At 33.0% G+C, this 24,818-nt stretch overlaps 1 protein-coding gene across 2 annotated transcripts in view; it reads left to right on the forward strand.

The window, feature by feature from the left end:
* Positions 1-23,400, forward strand: part of LOC106070440 (scavenger receptor cysteine-rich domain superfamily protein-like) — a 47,239-nt gene extending 23,839 nt beyond the window's left edge. Inside the window, exons 16-33 of one of the 2 annotated variants that reach the window (XM_056040668.1) lie at positions 1,493-1,674; positions 2,273-2,426; positions 2,849-3,018; positions 3,241-3,388; positions 4,106-4,281; positions 5,358-5,594; positions 7,286-7,451; positions 9,694-9,821; positions 9,966-10,122; positions 10,738-10,847; positions 12,850-13,027; positions 13,389-13,573; positions 14,555-14,630; positions 17,423-17,592; positions 20,019-20,181; positions 20,830-20,960; positions 21,253-21,412; positions 23,181-23,400. In XM_056040668.1, the coding sequence (XP_055896643.1) occupies positions 1,493-1,674; positions 2,273-2,426; positions 2,849-3,018; positions 3,241-3,388; positions 4,106-4,281; positions 5,358-5,594; positions 7,286-7,451; positions 9,694-9,821; positions 9,966-10,122; positions 10,738-10,847; positions 12,850-13,027; positions 13,389-13,573; positions 14,555-14,630; positions 17,423-17,592; positions 20,019-20,181; positions 20,830-20,960; positions 21,253-21,412; positions 23,181-23,286 (2,797 nt within the window). In that variant the 3' untranslated portion in view covers positions 23,287-23,400. Of the gene's footprint in view, positions 1-1,492; positions 1,675-2,272; positions 2,427-2,848; positions 3,019-3,240; positions 3,389-4,105; positions 4,282-5,357; positions 5,595-7,285; positions 7,452-9,693; positions 9,822-9,965; positions 10,123-10,737; positions 10,848-12,849; positions 13,028-13,388; positions 13,574-14,554; positions 14,631-17,422; positions 17,593-20,018; positions 20,182-20,829; positions 20,961-21,252; positions 21,413-23,180 lie in introns of those variants that run through there. The other variant, XM_056040670.1, reaches the window with a different exon arrangement.
* Positions 23,401-24,818: the final 1,418 nt, after the last annotated feature.

The raw sequence follows: 24,818 nt of genomic DNA on the forward strand, positions 1-24,818 counted from the left end.
GTCTGTAAATTCTTGACATCTAAAAAAAAAAAACAGGGTTCTTTGAGATTTTGTTTTTAGCTTAGGCAAATGTCACTTCCCTCAACTATACTGAAAGGAAAACTAGATTTAATCAATCATATCACTTCATTCTTACAGTAGCTGTTAGGCTTATTATAGTGACGGCCTAGTCCAGAGCTATGGTACAGAATATAAAATTTAAATCTTCTTCTTTTTTTGAAGTAACATCTGTATTATATAAGATAAGATATATCCCTAAAAGCCTTAGGATAACCAATTCAAGAAAAAAAAAACATTTTCATCTAAGCCTCTCCCTGTCCCAAAAAGTAAATAGATCATGTGTCTTACTGATTCGAACAAGCTGGTCAGTGTAAGGCTAGTCTAGACTATGTGTAGTCAGTCATGACAAGACAACCAAGCGATAGTGTTTGTTGTGTGTTGAGGGGTCTGGCGGGAAAATATACACTGCCGTGGTTAGTCATGCATGTAAATCTACTTCTAACACGCATTTTTTTCTTTGCTTACAAGATCCTAGATCTAACTGCAAAGATGAAGATATATTTCATATTTCTTTTATGAGAATGTAAACTTTACTGTATGTTTTTCTGTTATACAGTAAATCAATAGATTAAATTAATAGGTTGGTGTGATGTCACATAGAAACCTAGTGAAAGTCTGATGGTTTTGGATGTGCAGTAAAATTACGTCAGAAAAACATCAATTACTTAATTATTATTGCAAATAAAAAAAAGGAAGAATATATTCATTATCTGTAGATCAAAACACATATTATATCAAAAATTGTCAAAACCGTCGGAGTTTCCCTTTAAACATTAATTAATTTAAACAATCAATCCATTATTCAAAACATGATTTTTTGTTATAAATTGTTTGGTAATTTAGAAAATGATTTCTTTAAAACTATTCATACAATTACATTTCTAAGCTATTGTGTCATTTATTTTTTTATCTTGTGTCATATTATTATTCTGATTTTAAAAAAAAAATCAATTTAGTTTAATCCCCAAAAATTGTGTAAACTATAAAGCTCCCAAGAGAATAGAGGAAGTGTTGATCATGTGAAAAGGGAAACTGAAAGAATAATGAGAGAGTGAAAGAATAATGAGAGAGTGAAAGAATAATGAGAGAGTGAAAGAATAATGAGAGAGTGAAAGAATAATGAGAGAGTGAAAGAATAATGAGAGAGTGAAAGAATAATGAGAGAGAGGATCAAGATAGCTATTGAGATAAAAAGACATCTTTATGTTTAAGCTATTATCTGTGAAGTTGAAACTTTGTCAAAAATAATTTTAAATATTTAGTTATTGAGAAAACAATTTTAAAATTTTTATATTTTCAGAAACATAATGATTATATATATGATGCAAATGTCTAATATGATATATTTTTTTCACAACCAAGCAGATTTGATATCAAATTGATTTGTTTTGGTACTTTCAGAATTTTATATTTCAAATTTATGTATCAACAGGTTTAGTGCTCAAGGTCTAAGAGGCTCTAGCCATATGTTTCCATTGATCCAGTCATCTCCCTTCTGGCTTGATCTTGTGGCATGTGTGGGTAATGAGACAAGTTTAAATGATTGTGGCCATTCAGACTGGGTTGCATCCCATTGCCAACCATCTCAACAAGCTGGTGTTATTTGTATGCCAGGTAAGTTGCCACACTTGTGTTAAAACTTGAAGGTTTGTCTTGAAATTAAGGTAGAAAAATATGCATCACTACTCTTAAACAATGTTTTTATTTAATCATGATTCCAAGGCTGCAGTCTTTAAGCCCCTGTAGTTGCAAATCATCCTCATCTTTCCTTTGACTTTCATCGTTGGGGTGCTGTGACAGTTTGTACCAAACCACTACATTTTTCCTGGTCAGCAGCTTTTTTTAGCTGGATATATATTGTCAAGCCAGGTTTTCTTTTGATAACCCTGTCTCCTTGCTCACTTCATTCTAGCTGCAGATAGTCAGCGAAATATCCTGGGACATACATTATATATATACTACTATAAATAGTAATTATTTTACATTGCAATATTTTTCAATGTTATATAAAAACCTAAATAATTCAAAGCTTGCCATGGGTTAAAACAAACAAATTGCTAAAAAACTGACACCAATTTCTTTTCAAAAGTATTTTAAGTAAAGGCTATTATGCAAATACTTGTTCAGTAAAATTACTTTATTGCTTTAGAAACATAAGACATCAAAGCTATTGATTTTCAAATGATTAAAGAATATAATATTTTTTTTTTAGAGCTTTCCAATATAAGTGTTCGTCTGATTAATGGTACACATACATATGAGGGATCCGTGCAAGTTTTATACAATGGCACCTGGGGACTTATCTGTGATAATGGCTGGTCGGATGCTGAGGCCCAGGTAGTTTGTAGCATGCTTGGATATGACAGGTTAATGGATTTTTTGATAACTTGTGATATGCTTGTCATGCTAAAAAAATTTAAGCCCGGATTCTTGTTTTTAAATACCCTTAATTTAAAAAAAAATCATAGATTATGGAAAAATGTTAGATTTTTAATTTTAACATGTGACAAAAAAAACATTTATAAAATACAACATTGCATCTTGTTATCTATGTAACAGTAGGCTATAACTCAAGGAAAAAATGTACACATGCCTGTTATTTTATCCAATGAAAATTCATCAATGAAGATTGAAAAATGATACAGCTTTTATCTAACTCATGGCCCTTTTTGATACAATAATTAAACAATTAGGGTTTTTATTTTACACCTCTAGCATAATCATCTTAACATGAGTACTTATTGTTGTTTTTTTAATTCAATATTTCTCCTTGTTTTTACTTTCACAGATCTGAAGCCAAAGCTATAAAGCCAACAAGATTTTTTTCTCACATGCCTTATTTTATAGATAATATAAAATGTCAAGGCAATGAATCAAATCTATTAGGGTGTGACATATACGAATTGGGAAAAGCCGTCTGTCCTGTAGGAGTACAGGCTGCAGTGAACTGTCGTGCTGGTAATATTTTTATACTTTCTTACTCTTTCAGTAAGCTTTACATAGCTATATTTTAATTTTTTTTTCATTATAGTATGTGTTCATTTTTTACTCTTAAAAGAATACTTTTGAATTCACACTACCTAAAATAAAACAGTTTTTACTTAATTTGCATCTGTGCATATTTATGTTGTTCAATAACTTCAAATGTAACACATTTTGTCACTTTGCTACTTATTAAAGGTAAGGTTTTAGTACGTTTGACTAATGGCAATAGCAGCCATAGTGGCACCGTTGAAGTTTTCTACAATGGCAGATGGGGAACAATCTGTGATGACTACTGGACTGATGCTGATGCTCAGGTGGTTTGTCATATGATAGGATATCAAAGGTACATAACTTTTCATTTTATTTATTTTTTTCCGATTCAAAAATTAAAATTTCCTTTCAACCTTAGACAAAATGTTTTTCCACAATAAAACACAAATTGATTATATTTATTTCCCTAAAACAAAATGTCACGTAGCACACTGGGAGAGCTACAATGTACAAATTCACTAGTATGACCTTAAAAGAAGTATTTTTCATGGTTCAAAATAGACCACAAATTAGAATTGTTTGTGTTTCGAGAAATGTAGTAAATCTTTGCTCAAGCCTGTATTCATTATCTGCATTTACTATCCTTTTTTACATAATCATTGATCTGCATTCTCTGTCTGATCCTTTTCAGCATTAGTCTTAAAAATTCATGACTGACCCTTGTAAGGGCTGTTAATAGTATCTTCACAAACTTATAGTTTTGCAAATAACAGAGGGTATATTAGAAAATGGAAATAAAGAAAGATATCTAGTTCATTAACAAGGCTGCCTTTTTGTGTGGTTATTGTGATTGCTCTTTGTTTGAACCCCACACACTGTCATTCTCTGGCATCCTAGTAGGAAGTTTAAACTAGGGCAAAACTATCTTCATTTCTGAAGGAATCTCTGAATCTTAAGACAGAACAACATCCAAATTTAGCACTGAAGAAGCTCTAATATGTCTAACAAGTGTTTTATATTACATGCCCACCTCAGGCTGGAATGGTGATAGTATGTAATGTTTTAACAGATATGGTGCTAAAGCAGTCCGATCTCCAGGGTTCCCCTATGATCCAAGTCAGAGTGTTTTATTGGATTATGTGACATGTCGTGGCAATGAAACAAGTATCCTAGAGTGCTCACATCAGCCATGGGGACCAGATAACTGTCGTGCTAATAAAATTGCAGGCGTCATTTGCAGTATAGGTAAATATGTCATCTTATTGACGGTAATATCATCTTTAATGTTTCAAACAATATTAATATTTGTTAGTGATACCTAGAATTATCAACTAGTAGGGTGAGTTACAACTTATAAATTAGATAGTGCTATTTGGTTAAGTTATATAAGTTTACAATGTGCTACAACTGAGAGGAATAGATTCTACCTTTTTTTTTAATCTTTGTAAAAGTAAGTAAGTTCCCCTTTCAGACCTTGTGGTCTATAGGTCAGATGATGTAAGATCATCTGTTTGTGGTCTACAGTTAATGAGGGTGTCATGTGACCAGCCCATTGACCAACTGCCTTTACTTCCCTAACTATTGTAAGGTACCTATTAGAGTTGGGTTGAGGTGCCCAAAGATCCTGAAATTAAAAATCCCAGGCTTCACCAGGATTGGAATCCAGGACCCCTGGTTCAGAAGCCAAGCACTTTAATGCTCAGCCACATCACCTCCTTTTCATCTTTGTACAAAAGATTAATACAATGCCAACATCAACAAAATAGGATAACTTTTAATCACTCTTATGCTTAACAAAGTAAAATTAATAAATACAAATATTTGCATTTTTGGCTGACTTTACATGCAGAAATTGAAATTGAATTGTTCTGTAGAACTGGCTATTAAAAAAATGAGAATTTTAGTCTGAACTTGATTTGTTTTCTAGTTTACAATATTTTAACATACATGCCAGTGTTTAATCTAGTTGTGCATGTTACATAGAGAATTTAACAGTTTTGATTCAGACAACCCATCCCATTTAATGGCATTAGGGAAGAAATAGCATGTGTGAAAATTTGTCATAGCATATGGAATAAGAAGCTCCTGATTGTACAAGTACTGTTTGTCATCTTATTAAATTGATGGGTAAACATATAGATTATGATGATTGGAAATTATCAATTATTAAAAATATCTATAAATGTTATGCATTGTTCTTTTATCTTATCATGATAAAAGTCTAAGTCAGTGTTTGAAAACTCTGAATTCAAAGGATTGACCTATGTATCTATGTAATGTCAAATACCTACTTAACCAACTTTTATTGTCTCTTTTTTCAGAAGAAAACAAAGATGATGTGCTCCTCCTGCTAGATGCACAGTCAAAGTCTATCTACAAAATGTACCTCAGCACTCAAACATACATCACCCTTCCTTTGCCACTTTTATACATTCCTGGGAGTTTTGACTTTGATCCTGGCTCTGACAGACTGTTTGTTTATGAAAAGAGATACAATCATATACTGAACATGAAATCTGATGGGACTGATATACGCATTGTTAAACAACTAGAGCTAAGTAATGCTTTGTCAGTTTTTTACAAAGCTTATATTAACTCTGTCTGTCTATCTGTCTGTCTGTCTGGTAAAAAAAGTTTGTACATGTTATTACTCTCATAACACATCTCGGATCAAGTTGAAATTTTGAAATTGATAAAATTTTGAAATTGATAAAATTTTGAAATTGATAAAATTTTGAAATTGATAAAATTTTGAAATTGATATTCTCAATTATTACTTGTACCTGACAAAACAAGAATCAATAAAATAAATCAAAATTAACCAAGTAGCTAATTAAATATTGGTAATCAATTATTTTGTTTGGTATTGTAAAAGGGAAAGAAATTGTACTTAATAGATATGGCAGTATAAGTTGAATTAGTCCCCTTGAGGAGGCTTGAGCCCTGAGTTCCAATTCAAGACACAACTTTTTTTTTTTTATGCATTTAAAAAATGATCACAGTAACATTTCTCCCTTCCCCAAATGGCCCAGACAAGTGATGGATCATAGCGCATTGAGAAAGCCAAAAGCATGAAATGGCATAAAAACAAAAAAAATTAGTAAAAATATTTCTAATCGCACAGATTTATTGTTGTTGGTCTAGATCTAGATATAATTACAAGACTGATCCAATGTAATTGATATAATTACACTTAAAATAAACTTTGCTGATTTCTATTAAAAGTATTTTTTTTTTTTTGTATTTTTTTAAAGTATTTTTTTTATTGTATTTTTTAAAAGTATCTTTTAATTGTATTTTTTAAAAGTATTTTTTAATTGTATTTTTTAAAAGTATTTTTTAATTGTATTTTTTAAAAGTATTTTTTTATTGTTTTTCTTGTTTTTTAATACTTCTAGTTGAGTCCAAAAAAAAAATATGTTCATGTAAATATTTTATCAAGATTAGGTACAGTTTCTTTACAAAATTGCATGATTGAGATCTCTGAAGAATAGAGCAATTCATTGTGGTCTCCCCTTTACATTATAAGGGTGAGAATGGCTTTTATAATTTCTACATGAGGTGGCAGGTCTTAAGCAGTTTTGCCTACTGTCCACAATAATTTTTTAGGTATCTGCAGTACCCCACAGTTTGGGAGGCCAGCTACCACCACCACTAGTGCTAATTATCAAGCATAAATTATCTTTTTTGTTTCTTTTTTTTAAAATGTCCAGCGTACAATTTATACATTTGAAATAGTAGTAACCTAGTTATCAGATATTGTATTTGAGACTGAAGATGAAGTAAAAATAAAAGAATTTCTCATGAAAATATAGACCCTGCTGTGACATGCATATTTTGTCACACCTGTTGCAGACAAAGCCATTAACCAATGAAGGTTTTTTTTTTCTCACCATCTTCACCTGTTTTCATGAGGTCTTTTCTTTAGGTACCCAATGTGTTTCTAAACATGTTTTTAATAGTTTTCCAATTGTCTCTTTTTGTAGCCTTTTGCTGCCATTTTTTTTTCATGCCTGCGCACACTAATTCTTGTTGGTTGGTCTTAAAAGAGCTTGTGGGGGGATTTCTTAAAGCTCACATGTATTAAAAAAGATGATTCTTTGTCTATTATTACAATAGCCTCTAACAAATATTCAAAATTATGTTCATAAAGTTCAAAATTCTGTCTGATAAAAAATTAATAATTTTTTTCTATATATATATATTTAGTGCAGAGTTGTTAAATTATATTGATTTTTTTCCCATTCAGATACAGAAGTGTACAATATAAAAGCAGATGTAGTCCACGGCAAGGTGTTCTACAGTGACACTGGTCTTGGAGTTATTGCATCAATAAATACTGATGGGTCCAATCACTTTTATGTGGCGTCTAATATTTTAAGTCCTAGGAGCATCGTTCTGGACCCAAGATATCAGTGAGTCTTTTACTTTTATGCAGCACTACTTGAGTGTTACAACTTGTACATCTTGCAGCTAGTATTAGGAATGTAAGTCCAAACTGAAGCCCTGTGCTTTTTTTTTTTTTTTTTTTTTTTTTTTTTTTACCAAGATCTAAATAAACACTTGATATCAGCTGAGAAAAAATGAGGTAGATTAATAAGTTAAACTAATAACATCTTGGGATATGAAGGGAGAGTAACCCTTTGCAGGATTATGGGCACGACATGGCCTAAGTTGTGCCAATGTGCCTAAAACCCAAAATACAAATACAAATAACATCTTGGCCTAGTAGGGGTGTCCAAAGCAGAGATGGCATTACCAAGCACTCTACCCGCAAATGGTATGCCATTTAAGGGGATAGATTTATTCTTACCTATTCTATCACAACTAACACTTGTATGTCAACCTAGATAATGCATGTATTCATTATGACCCCGGAGATTTTCCACATAGTTAGAGAGTATGTTTTCTCATTACAGTAAAAGTGCAACCAAATTTTGTTTCAATTTAATTCTCTATTCTATGAATTTGGAACTGTTGATATTTCTTTAAGTGTAAATCACAACACTTGAAAAAGAACTTAGGTGTTATGGTAGAGTAAGGGTATATATATATATATATATATATATATATATATATATATATATGTAGGCTAGCAACAACTTGATGACAAGATACATTCCTCTCAATAATTTTACCTCTTTAAAATTTTGTAATAGTAATTTAGAGAGCTATGACAAGACATCCACACTCTTCTCTAAACTTTCTTACCACAATCTTCTCAGTATTTTACATTCATGTTCAAGGGTGATGTTATTTATTTGTATATATCAAAAACTGCATACTGTAGCCTACTGTATAAAATACAACAGTAGCATTGAGAAATTTAGTACTGATCTTTAAGTGCAGGTTCCTGTTACATAAATATATTAGATACTTAGATACCAGTACAGATAATTATGTCCAACAGAAATCCATGTCTTAATTATGGATGTTAATAAGTGGCTTAGACTCTGCCAATTCATTGGTTTTCCTGGCTGATGCATGTAACACTTTCCATGCTCTAATATTACTAGGGAAGAAGGAGCACTTGTATAAATTTATCCTAAAGTATGGAATAAGAGGTGGGCACTGTGGATGAGTGGTTAAGCACTTGGCTTCCGAACCTGGGGTCCTGGGTACGAATCTCTGTGAAGAATGGGATTTTGAATTTTGGGATTTTTAGGGTGCCCCTGAGTCCACCCAACTCTAATGGGTACCTGACTAGTTGGGAAAAGTAAAGGCTATTGGTTGTTGTGCTGGCCACATGACATCGATCGTTAACCATTGGCAAAAGAAACAGATGACCTTAATATCATCTGCTCTATATATCGCAAGGTCTAAAAAGGGAACTTTCCTTTTTTATTTTAATAAGTTTTGTTTTTGTATTTATAAATTATGTTTTAGTGTTTATATAATACTTTAATTTCTAATTATGTAAACTTCACTACCATTAGGCATTGTTTTAACCTGATTATTGATACATTAGGTTAAGCTAGGAAAGAGCTGCCTACTTCAGTCTTTAATAGATATAGATGATGACCAATAATGAAAAAGAAAGAACACTGTTTAATTTGTAATTACAATTTTATTGACGTCTTTATTGTCTCCAAACTTATTTATTATTTTTGTTTTGTTTTGTTTGATTTTTCATGTTTTGAATTTTTCTTCAGAATTAAAGTTTATTGCAACCTACTGGTCAGGGTTAGAACACAGCCCCATCCATATGACAATTCAGAGCACATACCAAACAACTATGCAACCATCTTGCTTCACATTCTTCTTCTTCTTCTTCTAGGCAGCTTTTTGTTGCTGAGCTGTGAGGTCTTTTGCAGACTGTGCCAAGGAAAAATTGTGTGCTGTTTGCTTCAGTTGTTCAGCACTGCCGTACAGGGTGTTGGTTAGGTTGGGCTGGAATGGAAGTAGGCTCTGCCTAAAGTGGATTTGGAAGGGGCATTCAAAGAGGATATGGTTTTACTATTTCATAAGGGTGGGCGAAGTGTCTACAAAGGGGAAGTTGTTTGTTATTTTTTTTGTTAAGATGGTCATTTGACAGAGGTGTGTGTCCTGTTCTTAGTTGGAAGATTGTAGATTGCTCCCACACAAACCATATTGCATCAAAATATAAGTTTCAGAGGTTATTTAAAGTGTCATTTGTTTAAAATGAAATCCAAACAGAATTCTCTGCTGGACTGGCTGGGGATTTCATCCAGAGATTGCATGTTCCAGCTATGATGGAGCAAACAAAAGAACATTAGTGGATACAAACCTGAAATCTCCCAATTCTCTTGCTATTGATTATAATGGTATTTTGTTTTTGAATTTCTTGTGTCTTGTGATCTAAATTACTATTTCTTAGTTTGCATTCTAATAATTTTTCTAGTAATTTAAATATACAGTTACATTTAACTTATAAATAAATAAAAAAAATTTTTTACATTTTATTTCAGAGAATAGACTGTATTTTGTTGATAGTGGCATGAAAACTATTGAGTCAGTAGATTTCCGAGGTAACAATAGAAGAATAATCCTACAAGACATGGAATACCACTACCGTTCACTTGATGTCTTTAATGATATTATATTTTTTACAACTTGGGAGACTAAGTAAGTTATTGTTGAAATATGATTGTAATACACATTAACTTAGAAGATGTATTAATCTTATTCAGTTGTTGAAACAAAACAAACATTTCTGAAAACCTTTTATTTTAATACTTTGTGATTATATTGTTATTGTTGATTGATGTTTGCCTTCCCCACTGTTGTCTTGATGGTCCAGGTTCAAATCCTGCTCGCCATCACCCCTGCTTTCCTGCAGGATGTTTGGGTTATGACATAATAATCATGATTTATGAATGAATGTCTGTTAACTTACAAGTCAATGGTTCCATAGAAACCAGCCAAGTCTGTACTGGCCACATCTTTATTTGCCAAGTGAGTACTTGCCAATCTGTATTATGCCAAGTCTCTACTGCCCTTATTTGTATTGGCCAATTCTGTACTGCCCAAGACTATACTGGCTGATCTTAAGGATTCCAGTTGATTAAAATAACCTATGGTGCCTATTTTTTGCTGGACTTTATCCATGGTACTAGCCAATCTGTATTAGCCAAGTCTGTACTGGCAAAAGTCTTTACATCTTGAACTAATATTGTTTGTGTTGTAAATTGTGGTCTTAAACACGTCATGGTTGATATTATTTTGATGTATTCTTCCTAGAACTGTGATGCAAATAAAAAAAGATGGTTCTCAACAGACTGCAATAGGCCCTTCCTTTTATAATAAGTTGTCGGAAATCAAAGTTTACAGATATGGCAAAGATTATATAGGTATGTTTAAATCAGTATAACAAAAAACAGTTGATGTCATTTTTCTCACTAAAGTGTGTAGAGAGATTTATATATGAGCCATAGAAAAATGCAGTCTAATACATAGATATTTTTAAAGAGATAGATAAATATATAATGTACAATTGGGAGGTGCTTTCAAAAGTAGCATTTACTGCCTGGTTTGTGTGGGATCGATTCTATATTATTGTCTGGATGGTTGTGTATTTAAGCTCTTCCAGTCACCATCCACTGCTGTCTTGCAGGTGGATTTAGGCTCTTAGTCTTAATTCCCCTTTCAGACCTTGTGATCTATAGGGCAGATGATGTTAAGGTCTTTCTCTGGCTCATGGTTAACAAGCAGGGTGTCATGTGGCCAGCACAACAACCAACCGCCTTTACTTTTCCCAACTAAAGTCAGGTACCCATTAGAGTTGGGTGGACTAAGGGGCGCCCTAACAATCTCGAAATTCAAAATCCCAGTCCTCATCGAGATTTGAACCCAGGTTTGAAAGCCAAGCACTTAACCACTCAGCCACCGTGCCCCAGGCTAGAACATTAATAATTTTTATTTCTGAAAGAACATCTGAAACATTTAAGACAAAGACTAAAACAACTTATTGTTGTAACCTAGGTAAACAGCTCAATAAATGAATTGTTAATTACAGTAGTAAAATTAGAAAATAAATTTAACAAGCAAAATAAAAAGAAAAAAACTCTGAACTCACAACAATAGCTCCAATTAATGTAGAAGTTATTTTCCTTATTAAATATCAAAGAAAATAATTATTTGACTAATTGCTTAATTCTGTAATTGATTCATGTTTTGTTAGGTAAAATACATAATTGTATTAAGTTTACACCTAATCCAAGAATGGTTGTGGGGAAAAATAACGTTTTCAATCATCTAAGTGGACAAAACCTTACATATTAAGCCATATTTGTGAATACTGAAGCATTAATTTCCGTATTGTTAGCAAACAAAATAATTATCAGTAATTAATTGACTAATTGATTAATTTTTCTTATCTATTCATATCTTGTCTATGCCTATGAATAATTGTGCAAAGTTTCAACTTGATTCTATAATGGGTGTCATAGAAATAATATGTACAAACTTTTTACCAGACAGAGTTGATATAAGCTTTGTAAAAAAAGAAATAAGCAGGTAATCATTAGCTATTACCTCTAGTTCTGCATTCTGTTAGAACTTAAGTAAACATCAACTCTCTACTTCATTGTGTTAGAAGTATGCATCAGATGGTGTGCATCTTTTGTACTTTGAGGGCAGTGTATAGCTCTGAACTGTAACAATACTAAACATATCAGCAAAATGCACAATGATCAACCATCTTTACTTTCCCCCAACTAATGTCAAGTACTCATTAGAGATGGGTGGACTCAGAGGCGCCCAAGGGTGCCGAAATTAAAAATCCCAGTTCTAAACAGGATACGAACCCCATACCCCCAGTTTGGAAGCCAAGCACTTTACTGCTCAGCCACAGCACCTCCATGTCATAGAATATCTAGTATTTAAACAAAACATGATAAATAAATTATAGTTGTCTAGTTTATATGTGAAGGATTAAAGAAGTTTGTTGATTATTAGTGATAGAGAAAACATTGTAAGATTGCCACAATGCTTATAGCAGCTGTTTTGGCTATTCTCTATAAAGAAAATAACAACATGAATTAAGAAATATTTGCCAGAGCTTTATGAGTCAGTCTAACAGTTAACAAAAAGTGGAATAGTTATCTTTCTTTTTAATCTTAATTAAAAAAACAACTCATTCCCTTACTTTGATTACACAATTTTGTAAAGTAACTTTATTTTTGTTTCAATATTTTCATTCAACTTTTTTAGATTTTGTGTTGGTGTAATGATTCTGCTAGTCCTAAAAATAATGTCCCTGAAATACTGGTCATAAATGTAGTATAACTATCCATTTTTTCTATTCTTTACAAACATTTTAATAAAGGTAACTTTTTTTCCCTTTGTATTTAGGTAACACCATTAGTTTACCCTTAGAGTCATACACTAATAGAGCTTTTGTTCGGATGTATGCAACAAAAAACTTTTACAATGGTGAATTAGAAGTCTTTGACAATGGTACCTGGGGAAGAGTCTGTATCTGGAATAATCCTGATGCCAAAGTAGCTTGTCACATGTTGGGATTTGACAGGTTGGTCGTAATTTTATTCTTTAATTTTTTTTGTTTGTTTATAATTGAAGCAATTCAGCTCAGTTTTTCATCTAAAGTTTTTAGTCTATTTTTAGTTTTGTTCCATTGGAAAAGATGATATTAGCTATAGCTGGAAGATTGCTGCCTGCAAAGTAGTTTACCCTCTTCCTCTTTTATTTTATTTTTCTTGTTAAAATATTTTCAGCCTAAATCATTTCCTCCTAATTAAAACATTATTATTTAAGAAGCATTGCTGTCTGTAAAATAGAGCTTTTTTTTAACATTTTATTTCTGATAGCAAAAACATAGCACAGTTATAAAGAACCATAAAAACCTGTTTTTGAATCTTTTTGAAACACAGGAATGTGGCAATCAAAATGAACCCCAATGAGAAGTCAAGCAGCTATGGATGGATCTCTACCAACTGTTCTGGCTCTGAAAGTCACATCTCAGATTGTGAATTGCCTTCAAATAACTGGGACTTTCTTTATTGTTTTGGATCTGGAGTCAATTGTGAACCCCAGCACCATGGAAACACTACACATGGCAAGTAGATAATGGAGGGCTGTCTGGTTGAGTGGTATGTTCTCTGAACTGTAGTCTTAGTGGTACTGGTTTTGACCCCTGCTTTCTTACGGGAGGTTTGGGCTTCTATGTAACAATTGACAATTCAGAAAGAACATTTGAAACATGGAAAACAAACATGGCAGTTACATCATGCAAGCAATACAACAAACGTATATGTAAATCCTTTTTTTTACAAAGCTTGTATTCATTCACTCTCCCTGTCTGGTACAAAAATGAGTAAACGTTATTTCTATGACACATAATCTTGGATCAATCTGAAATTTTGCACAATTATTGATTTTACCTGACAACACAAGAATCGATAAAAATAATTGACCAATTATTTAACTAATTATTTTGTTTGGTATCTTGAACAAGGGAAAGAAATTGCTATTATTCGCAACACATTTTATAAATAACAGTTAAAGATATTTAAAGTTAAATACTCCATACTTTTTTACTTTGAGAATGTGCTGTGGATGAATTTTTTCAATGGCTATAGACTTAATGATTATCCAATTGTCATTTGATTTTGAATAGTCCCTTGAACTTTATTTATATTATTCATCTTTTATTATAAAACAATGTGTGTTAAACATAAGTTCATTGTTAACGTGTGGGTCAGTTGTACTTTCACACTAGGCTGACCAAGTACACAGAGTTATGGCAAATTAACAGTTACAGATATATGCCAACCCCATTTTAAACCATATTTTCAAAAAAGGAGCATATGTATGTGCAGACAAACTGCAAACTTAATTTTGAAATATAGATGTACAGGCTTTTAAAAGACAATACAGGTGATAGTGAAATCTGATTCTCACCAACACTTTTAGCTTTTTAAACATGACACTAATGGAAGACAACACTAAACTAGATATTTCTGAACACTCAAATGGCTACTAAAATACTTTGATATTATACAACAAATTAAGTTGACAATAGTTTCTTTGGTTTCAGATCTTAAGCTAGACAACTTTCTGGTGTTTGGCGTTGATGGGGGCCACTGGATAAAAATGGATTTAAATACATACAGGCAGGTGCATCTATGTTTTTTAACGAGTATTAAATAAAACTATTTATTTATAATTATTGAAATCCAAATTATATTAATATATGCTAGAGCATTGGAAAAAAAATGCGATCTATAGTTCATTCATCATTGTTCGTTGTCATCCCGGGGGCTGAGGGCTTTGCACTGGGGTTGTGTGGCTGGTGAGACCTATGTGAGCTTGGAACATTTTTGCAGAAAACTGGTCAGGCTATCCAGCTGGAGCTGGTGTCATTGGCCTTACTTTTTTTATGCTTTCTGATGCTTTTCTTCTGCTAGCGCTGTTCTATTGTCCTATGCATCTTTCGCGCCAGTTTTCACAGCGTGACGCCATGATGCTCTATCATGTGCTTCTGTCTCCCAGGTGGCTGGGTCAATGTTGAAGACTTCCTAAGCTTTGAAGGGTGTCCCTGAAGTGTTTTCGTTGTCCACCTTTTGATTGCTTCCCTTCCCTTAATTGGCCATAAAGGATTTGTTTAGGGATGTGGCCTGTCCATTGCAGCTGGAACTGTGTGGATGCATTAGCAGACCTCCTCTTTGAAGGACTTCAGAATCAGGTAATTTTTCTTGGACAAAAAATGCAATATAGGTAAACAACAGAGTTTAATTTTTTTCTTGTTATTGGTCTCTATCTAGTTGCAGCTCAAACTTTTTGGTAGCTATAAATTTTTTTAAGGCTTTCCATTCTATATTCTATTTAATCCAACAGTTTAGTTGTTAAATCTAGTGAAATTTAACTGTGCAAGGGGCATGGTTCTTGAGTTGTAAAGTGCCTGGGTTCCAAACAGCAGAGTCTTGGGTTCATGTCCAGTTGAAGAATCTCAGGAGTCTTAGGCCACCCTTTTGTCCACCCAACTCTAATGGGTACCTGACATTAGTTCAGGAGAATTAATGATGATCATTCATTTTGCTGGCCATATGACACCTTGTTTAACAAAGACCACAAAAGATAAGATAAGATAATTTTATTGATCCATTCAAATGGAAATTCAGTTTGACTACAATTGACAACCTCAGCGTAACTACTTTACAAAAACAATATGGATGAAAAATTCGAACAACATTCACTCACCAAACACATACACATTCACAACCAGCGCTTTATGAGTTTGACTTCTATGTACTTCTCGATGATGACAGCTGATCTTGTAACACTCTGACCAATAGTGGGATAAAGGAGTTTACATCATCGGTTCCAAGGTCTAAAAGGGGTACTTTTTTTTCTCAACTTTGCAATAAAAGGCTAAAAAAGGCAATAGCTTTTGAAATTTTATAACCATCTGAACTCTATTATGGTATTTAACTTGTCTATAGTATATTGTATTTCTGTTTTCACTGGCCTTCTTTTTAGATTTTTTAAAATTCATTTGTATTTAGCTTACTGGTCTTTAATTCATTGGTCTAGCCAATCCATAGAATTTCTGATGTCACTTTTAGTTTAAGACAATTAAGTGATGGGATCACTTATATAATAATTGTCAGGGTGGGATTTCAGATTAGCTAGGGTATGGTACTATGGTCCCGTATCCCCAGCCTGAACAGAGTAACACAAGAACCTAAAGGTAATAGCATGTAAAAAAACAAACATTGAATAACAGTTATTCAACTGAACATTTAGTGAATAACAACAGTTGTCAACAGGAACAATATTTAATTATACTTAATTGTAATTTTCAAACATATTTACATATACATCAATATCATTGAAATTAGCATTTGATTAATAATTGGTCTAGTATCATCCCAACAAGTTTCCGTAACACACCTTCACGCTCACGCTCCATCTCGGCGCCCAACAGAACCTCAACTCCCTACACCTCAACACCGATAGTTACTACATAACTCCAAGGGCGGAAAGATGACACACTTTCCCATAGCCCAAAGCCTAACACCCTGAAACGAAAAGAAAACCTAGATCTAGCGATGCCGCTACAAGAACTTTTCAGTAGCGACACCCGTACCGAAAGATCAGCTTACTTAATACAACTATGTACTTACGTACCCTTACAAGGGGGAACCAGAAAACCAGCTACCTAGCTCACAAAAGAAGCTCTCTCTCTCTCTTGCGGGAACTAAGGATGACGTAAACACACACACACACAATATTCTAGGCTACAAAACGCACTTAAAAGAAACTACTTCCTATACGCTAAAACACCAATATTAAATGCAAAGAAAACTTCATGCACACACAACAATAATTAATTCTTGTTTTAAAATAAACATTAAGACAGTAACTACTATTCAGTTTTCACACTATTTTTAATGAGAATAATTTGAATTCCTTGTGTCTCTGAATGGTGACAAGTAAGGCAATATATTTGTCTTCCATATAAAGTTAAACCAATCTATTGATATGTTGGTGTTGGAATGTAGATCTACTTATTGCCCTAGAAGCCAATGATTATGCTAAAATGCAAGCTTCTTTAAAAGCACTAAAATCCCAAAATAAATCTTTGCAGGTGAAGATGATGTTTGCTTTTTGTTAAAAATGTTCAACAAACATTTTGTTTTTGGCTTCCAATTCTGTAACATGTTTTTTTATTAAAATTGTCCATTTTCAGATACTCTTGTTCTCCATGTTTACTGGATTAAATTGCTGCTTTAATTTTTTTTTTACTACAAAATTTTCTATTTTAAGACACCAAAGTTGCATTTAACATTCTTTTGGGTTTCTGTGTACTTTTTGAAAAATAGATTATAATTAATAGGTTAAGATAATTAATTAATTAACACACTCTTCCAATGTTGTTGTTTTTTTCTTCCTTTTTTCGCAGCTACACTTACACAACCATGGATTACACAGTGATCTGTGAGGCTATTGCTTTTGATCCTATGGCTCAGACTTTTTACTTTAGTGACTGGGAATGGAGGCAGTCATCTTCCATGATCAGAAGTGTGAGTAACTTAGGAACTACTTCTTCATTGGTGGTGAGCTTATTAAGAGGTATGTTACAGTGGAAGCGGGTAGCTTAAATGTCTTTGAATTTTCAGAAGTGAACTATCTCTCTTAAAGGATGATAGCATCATTGATTTATACCCATTCTGTACCCTAATGGAGGATGGTATCATTGATTTATAACCCATTCTGTACCCTAATGGAGGATGGCATCATTGATTTATAACCCATTCTGTACCCTAATGGAGGATGGCATCATTGATTTATACCCATTCTGTACCCTAATGGAGGATGGCATCATTGATTTATACCCATTCTGTACCCTAATGGAGGATGGCATCATTGATTTATACCCATTCTGTACCCTAATGGAGGATAGCATCATTAATTTATACCCATTCTGTACCCTAATGGAGGATAGCATCATTGATTTATACCCATTCTGTACCCTAATGGAGGATGGCATCATTGATTTATACCCATTCTGTACCCTAATGGAGGATGGCATCATTGATTTATACCCATTCTGTACCCTAATGGAGGATGGCATCATTGATTTATACCCATTCTGTACCCTAATGGAGGATGGCATCATTGATTTATACCCATTCTGTACCCTAATGGAGGATGGCATCATTGATTTATACCCATTCTGTACCCTAATGGAGGATCGTTGTTTAAAAAGTCAGGGTTTTTTTCTTTCCATCCAAAATGTTTTAATTGCTTCAAATTTAATCTTGATTAGTTTCCCTTCGGAAAAAAATGCAAATGTTTTTCATTTCCAATGTGTTTTTACCAAAAAATCAATGCATTTAGTGAGAGGAACTACAATAAGGCTCTATTTTTCTAGATTAATTTTTCATGGCGGCATCATGGGATAGTGACGTCAGGACAATTAATTTAAATGCCTAATCTAAATATGTTATATATTAATTTTTCATGGCGGCGTCATGGGATAGTGACGTCAGGACAATTAATTTAAATGCCTAATCTAAATATGTTATATATTAATTTTTCATGGCGGCATCATGGAATAGTGAGTTCAGGACAATTAATTTAAATGCCTAATCTAAATATGTTATATATTAATTTTTCATGGCGGCAATTAGGGATAGTGATGTCAGGACAATTAATTTAAATGCCTAATCTAAATATGTTATATATTAATTTTTCATGGCGGCAATTAGGGATAGTGACGTCAGGACAATTAATTTAAATGCCTAATCTAAATATGTTATATATTAATTTTTCATGGCCGCATCATGGGATAGTGACGTCAGGACAATTAATTTAAATGCCTAATCTAAATATTTTATATATTAATTTTTCATGGCGGCAATTAGGGATAGTGACGTCAGGACAATTAATTTAAATGCCTAATCTAAATATGTTATATATTAATTTTTCATGGCGGCAATTAGGGATAGTGACGTCAGGACAATTAATTTAAATGCCTAATCTAAATATGTTATATATTAATTTTTCATGGCCGCATCATGGGATAGTGATGTCAGGACAATTAATTTAAATGCCTAATCTATATATGTTATATATTAATTTTTTATCAATAAGTAAAATACTTTTTTTTTGTTGTTTTTTTTTAAAGTAAAGGTTTATAGATATTCTTAATGAAAATGTGTAGTAGTGGACCTGCATATGACAAATAAGTTTTAAAATATTTTTTAAAACTGTCTGTTGGATTTCAAAGATTAAATTTAGTTTTAACAGTCTGTAAATAGTTCAAATGTTACATATTAGCAATTTTATAGTATAACTATACTTAAGAACTTTAACTCTAAAAAGCTGTGACATTTTTCTAAAAAATCAAATGCTTAGCCTAATACACGCATATTTCCTTACAAGTCAAGAACAAATGGCTTCTCTGCCCTGTTGAATCCAAATTCTGTAAGTCTGGCACAGTTAAAAAAGACAAGGCATCGTTTCCTTTTTTCTCCCAGTAGTGGGGACCCCAAGAGTTTTTACACTGTTGTGGCTCTTCCGCGGTGTTGAACGTAATCAGTGCAATGATTATGGGGTAACCTTCAACCCAGTCAGGAACACCGACAAAATGCCAAACAATCGACAAATAGTCGACACTGATGTTGTACTACAAATATATTTAATAATCATGAAGGGAGTCATCCGATGTCAGCTATGTCCGTAAATCCGTATATCTATTCTACTGCTCTAAATGAAGCATCTTCTTTTAGCGTCGCTTAGAGCGTTCTTGTTTTTTAACCAACTTTATGTCATCGTCGCTAAGTAAAACTTTACCCTATTCCTGAAACAAATACTTTTACCCTATTCCCGAAACAAATACTAATTCCTAATCATGTCATAACAACACATTGTACATGGGCCCATACTTCACTGTAGCATTTTCATTTATGTATTTATAACAAAGACTCCTAACATTTTGTGAGCATGCTTCTAAAGATACAGTTTCTATATTATTTTGTTGTATAATTTTCCAGGCAATATAACAGGAATCTCTCTCGATGTTAAAAGAGGTCTCCTTTTCTTTGCCGATGCTGGGAATAACACTATCTGCTCAGTCCATACAGATGGTTCTAATCTTCTAACTCTTTATAAAGATCTCCCTGACCTAAGAAGTATAGCACTTGACACCAATACCTTGTAAGTAGAAAAAAATACAATCTAAGTCAATTTAATGATAAAATAGCCAAATATTGCCCGCTGGTCTTAATTTGCACATCACTATATGACCTAGATCCTTGAAATAGTAATACTTTCATAAAGTTAGGCAACTTTTTTTTTGAGGGTCTTAAGTTTGTTTGAGGGCTACTTTACATATGTTACTTTACATATGTTACAGGTTAGTATCCAGGGAACATTTATGCCAAGTTTTATCAAGATTTGTCAAACAGTTTTGATTTCATACATACATACATAGACCTTTCTTTATGCTTTATATTAAAGATTCTCACATTTGATAATTTTGTTGTTATTTTATTGTTTTAATTTTTAAATACATGTTTATATGTGGTATCCTGGAACCTGGACATTCTATTTTTTTATAACAATAAATAAATTTATTTGTATTGGATTCTGTAGGCTTTGCTTGTAACTTTATCTACTTATATTAATGAAAATAAAGTAATTTTATTAATTAAAGATTCAATAAATATTTTTTTCAAAAATTTTTTTTTTAAGTTTTCCATTTACATTAATTTAAGATTTCGAATTAAACTATTATATAGTATATTATAAATTAAAAAAAATGAAATGTAACAATAATTATTAGATTAAATATATTTGTGACAGTGAAATTTACTGGACAGCTTGGGGGTCACGCCCTGGAATATATAAAGGACAGTATCAAGGGGACACATTGATCAACACTGTATTAGATATAGATCTAAAGCGTCCTGACGGTCTTGCATTGGATTCTATAGGTAATGTGTAACATCACATTAACTATGATAAGCATAAACTAAAGCTTTCTGGGTGTCCTGGACATTTGCCCCTTTCGTTTTGTAAAAATGTTTGTCAAATGTTTTATATGTCTCGGATGTTCCTTCAGAGTTGAAAATAATCCACTTCCTAGTTCAAACCTACTGCAGGTGGATGTCAGGGGGCAGGGTATGAACCCAAGACCATTGAGATTAAATGACAGTCCAGCGCACATACTGCATGACCAGGCAGCCATCTTAATTCTGATTTTTTTTTCTTGTGAACTTCTTCCAGCCAAGAAATTATACTTCTATGATGCTGGCGCACACACTATTGAAGTCATCAACACTGCTGGAGCACCAAACAGAGTTGTCTTGTTCACAGACTATAGCTCTCAGTTCACAGGTCTTACCATCACGCCACAGTACATTTTCTTCTCTGACTATAACAAAGTGTAAGTTTTTTTGTTTGATTTTCTACACCTAAAGTCAAAATGTATAATTTTACATCTTGGCAAATTGTCATAGCACTGGAAGAGAAATAAGATGAAAACATTGCATTCAATTCTCTATAGTGTTGTATCACAACAGGATGTGTGGCTGAGTGGAAAAAAACACTTGGCTTCCTATCAAAGGTAGTTTGAATCCCAACTGAGCTGAGTGGTTTTTGCTGAATTCCTAAAGGCAGCCTGGAGACCTTCCAAATTTCTATTACCCTCACAGGTCCCCCAAAGTGATTGGACCTTAGCCCATTAACCATGCCATAGCATGAAATGTCTGCTATACAAAAACATTTTTTATTATTATGGATTCGTAACAGTTTTTAGTTCCGTGTAGAGATATATAAGTAACTATAAATATATATCAGTAGTAAGTTTGTGACAATAATATTACAGAAAAAAAAACTGTCTTCAATCATGATGTTAGCTCAAAGCACATGACTAGGCTACATAATCCTAGACATGAACTTCTTCAGTTTAGTGTATAAGGATTATATTTGTACTTGAGAAACTGTTGTGTTAACATTTTGAAGAATATTTATTTAAATATGAGTGGGTTATTGTTCTTAGTTCAAGAGTTTCCATAATAACATGCAGCCAGGCTACTAGATCCATAGTATGATATTTATTTTGTAGAATCTAAACACCTATTGAATTGTATGGATTCCAATCTTAAGTACTTTATACTCATAATTCTGTGTGTCAGGCCCACCGATATTAAAAAGGGACCCCTTCCTGTCACAGTATTGTTTGTGAACTGAGGTGGTCGAGATTCACTTGGAGTTCTTGGTTATCATGTTTCACGTGGAAAGTGGAAATCTCGCTCAAGCCTCGTTTTAAGATCTGACCAGATGGTCAGACAGTCAGTTGAGCTGTAGTCCTCAGACAAGATGAACATGTATTAGATGTTTATAAAAATAGAAGGATTGGAGCATATGTCATAGTGTAGTACTTTAATTCTTTTGATTGATAACTGTGAAGTATCATTAAGGCTGTGCCTTTGAGGCTGGGTTGTGTATTTCATTTTATATCAATAAATGTGTATTGTCTGCTAATCAAGGACTCAATTCATGAATTTCAATGTCTGTTGTGTTGCTTTAGTTGCAGTAGATATACGCAACCATAGAAGTGCAACAATTAAACTGAAGAGAGAGTACATTTATTTATTGTACAGCAGACACACTAACAAGCACCAGAAGAGGTGTTACACTTCCCACTGTTTAAGCATCTAGTATACTATTTTTCAAAATTTCTGGCATATGAGAGAAGTCAAAGGCACCCACACGTACCCAGTTGTTACCCAAATATTTCTGTTAGCATTGCATAATAAAATAAATTACAATCAGCAAGGAAAAGACTGTTTATGTAAGTTATACTCTGAGGAATGTTTTATATTGGTATTACTAAGCAAGTAACTTCAATCATATAAAATGTTGTTTCATAACTGTAAACCTACTTTTGGGACACCCTGCCTTTTAATATTTTTTAGGAAAAAGTTCATTGATGATTGTGTTATCATGGTTATATGAAGATTTTATTATGATAGTTTCAATAGGATACATTGATACAACTAAGACTTTCATCGAGTGCATCTTGTTCAACTTTCCAATATACGCTTCATGTACAAGCTAAATTATTGCTAAAAAATTAAAAACAAAGCTGTGGCTCAATAACTTTTTAAATTATATACCAATTGTCAATTTTATTTTTTTTTTTGTTCTAGAAATATCATGCGTTTGAATCGTGACGGAAGCAACCACAGACCTGTCGGAACCGGAGACTTTGCTAGAGTCAAAGGTCTTTATGCTTACCAGAGTACAAGTCCCTAGTGCTACGTTTTACTTGTGATTAATAATTATCAATTAAAACATTGAAAGATTAATTGAATATTAATTAATTTTGAAACGAAACATTGATTGCATGCAAATAAACAATTAATCTTGCTCTTGGCTTTTGAGTTTTAGATGTTCTTTCAAAATTATATCTTAGACCAAACTTACTTGCAAGACAGCTGGGGAGAGTGTCTGGCTAGGTTCAAACCCAGAAACATAGAGACAACATTCTGAAGTGTATGCCACATGACCACGCAGTCAACCATTAATTTTAAAATTCAGTTATTATATTCGTATTAACTGAGATATAAAAAATTCTTAGTTTTAAAAAAAGAGGTTTGGTGGCTGATGGTAAAGCTTTTTGCTTCTGAGTTCTAATTGCTGTGAAGTTTGTATTTGATTTTCTGGATTGAGTCCAGCCAACTCTATTGACTACCTGTCATACATTGGGGAAGTAATTGTGGTTGGTTATTGTGGTGGCTTATCGACACCCTCATTAACCTTATTAATCTGTCCCCATGGATTGAAAAGGGGCAAACTTTCTTTTATTGTAACTTTACTTACATTCACCAAAAAGTTCAATTTTTAAAATTCATGGTACAAACTTGAACAAGTCATGTTATTACCTTTCATTTCCGTTTTTTTTTAAAAGGGAGAACACTCCCTCCTAGTACATACCAGGCATTTGTAATACATTCCTTTCTGTCATATATTGCCCCCCCCACCCCCACTTTAGCTCTCTCTGTTTCCAAGGTAAAGGATCTAACTACCTGCTGGGTAATATTCTTGGAAATAATTTAAAAAAAATAAACTAAAATTGTTTGCGCATTCAAAAACCTTAACGTTTAACCCATTTTAAAACAAATTTTTGTAACATAAATCAAGGATGATGACTTAATAAATAACTATTACCATCTCATAACATACGACACTATTTTGAAGGGCCGGCCTTGGGCCACCGCCACCTATGCGACCGCAGTGGGCCCCACCTTCATAGGACCCGCGATAATTCTAGGTGTAAATTATTAAATTAAACCATTTTATAACTTGTAACAGATTTCCCGCGGCCTCCTGATTTACCAGGAGCTCCTGGAAATCTCCTGACATTTCAGAATGTACGAAACAGTAGTGGAAATATCCGGAATATATAAAAAATCTTTTGAAAACTCAAACGAATCTCCTGAAATATATATACAAAAATTGTCATTTTGGGGTTTCATTTAATATGGAAAACGCCAATCCTACGCGCGATAAAAAAAGGGCATTATGCAATACCCGTAATTGTGGAGTCTGGTAAAGAAGCTTCTCGCGCCTCAAACTAATGAAGAATTACTTGAGGGCAACAATTCTCAAAGATATATTGAAACATTTGGTAATTCTTGCTATTGAGCGTGATCTATGTAGGAAACAGAATTAGTATTATATACTGTATGACTTTGCTACACGCAAGGCTCGTAAAGTAAGTCTGTACGTAGTAAAGAATGAATAAAATGCAAAGACGAATTTATTTTCTAATGTAAACTCTCAAT

The sequence above is a fragment of the Biomphalaria glabrata genome, chromosome 9, assembly GCF_947242115.1.
Source record: "Biomphalaria glabrata chromosome 9, xgBioGlab47.1, whole genome shotgun sequence".
NCBI classification, from domain to species: domain Eukaryota; kingdom Metazoa; phylum Mollusca; class Gastropoda; family Planorbidae; genus Biomphalaria; species Biomphalaria glabrata.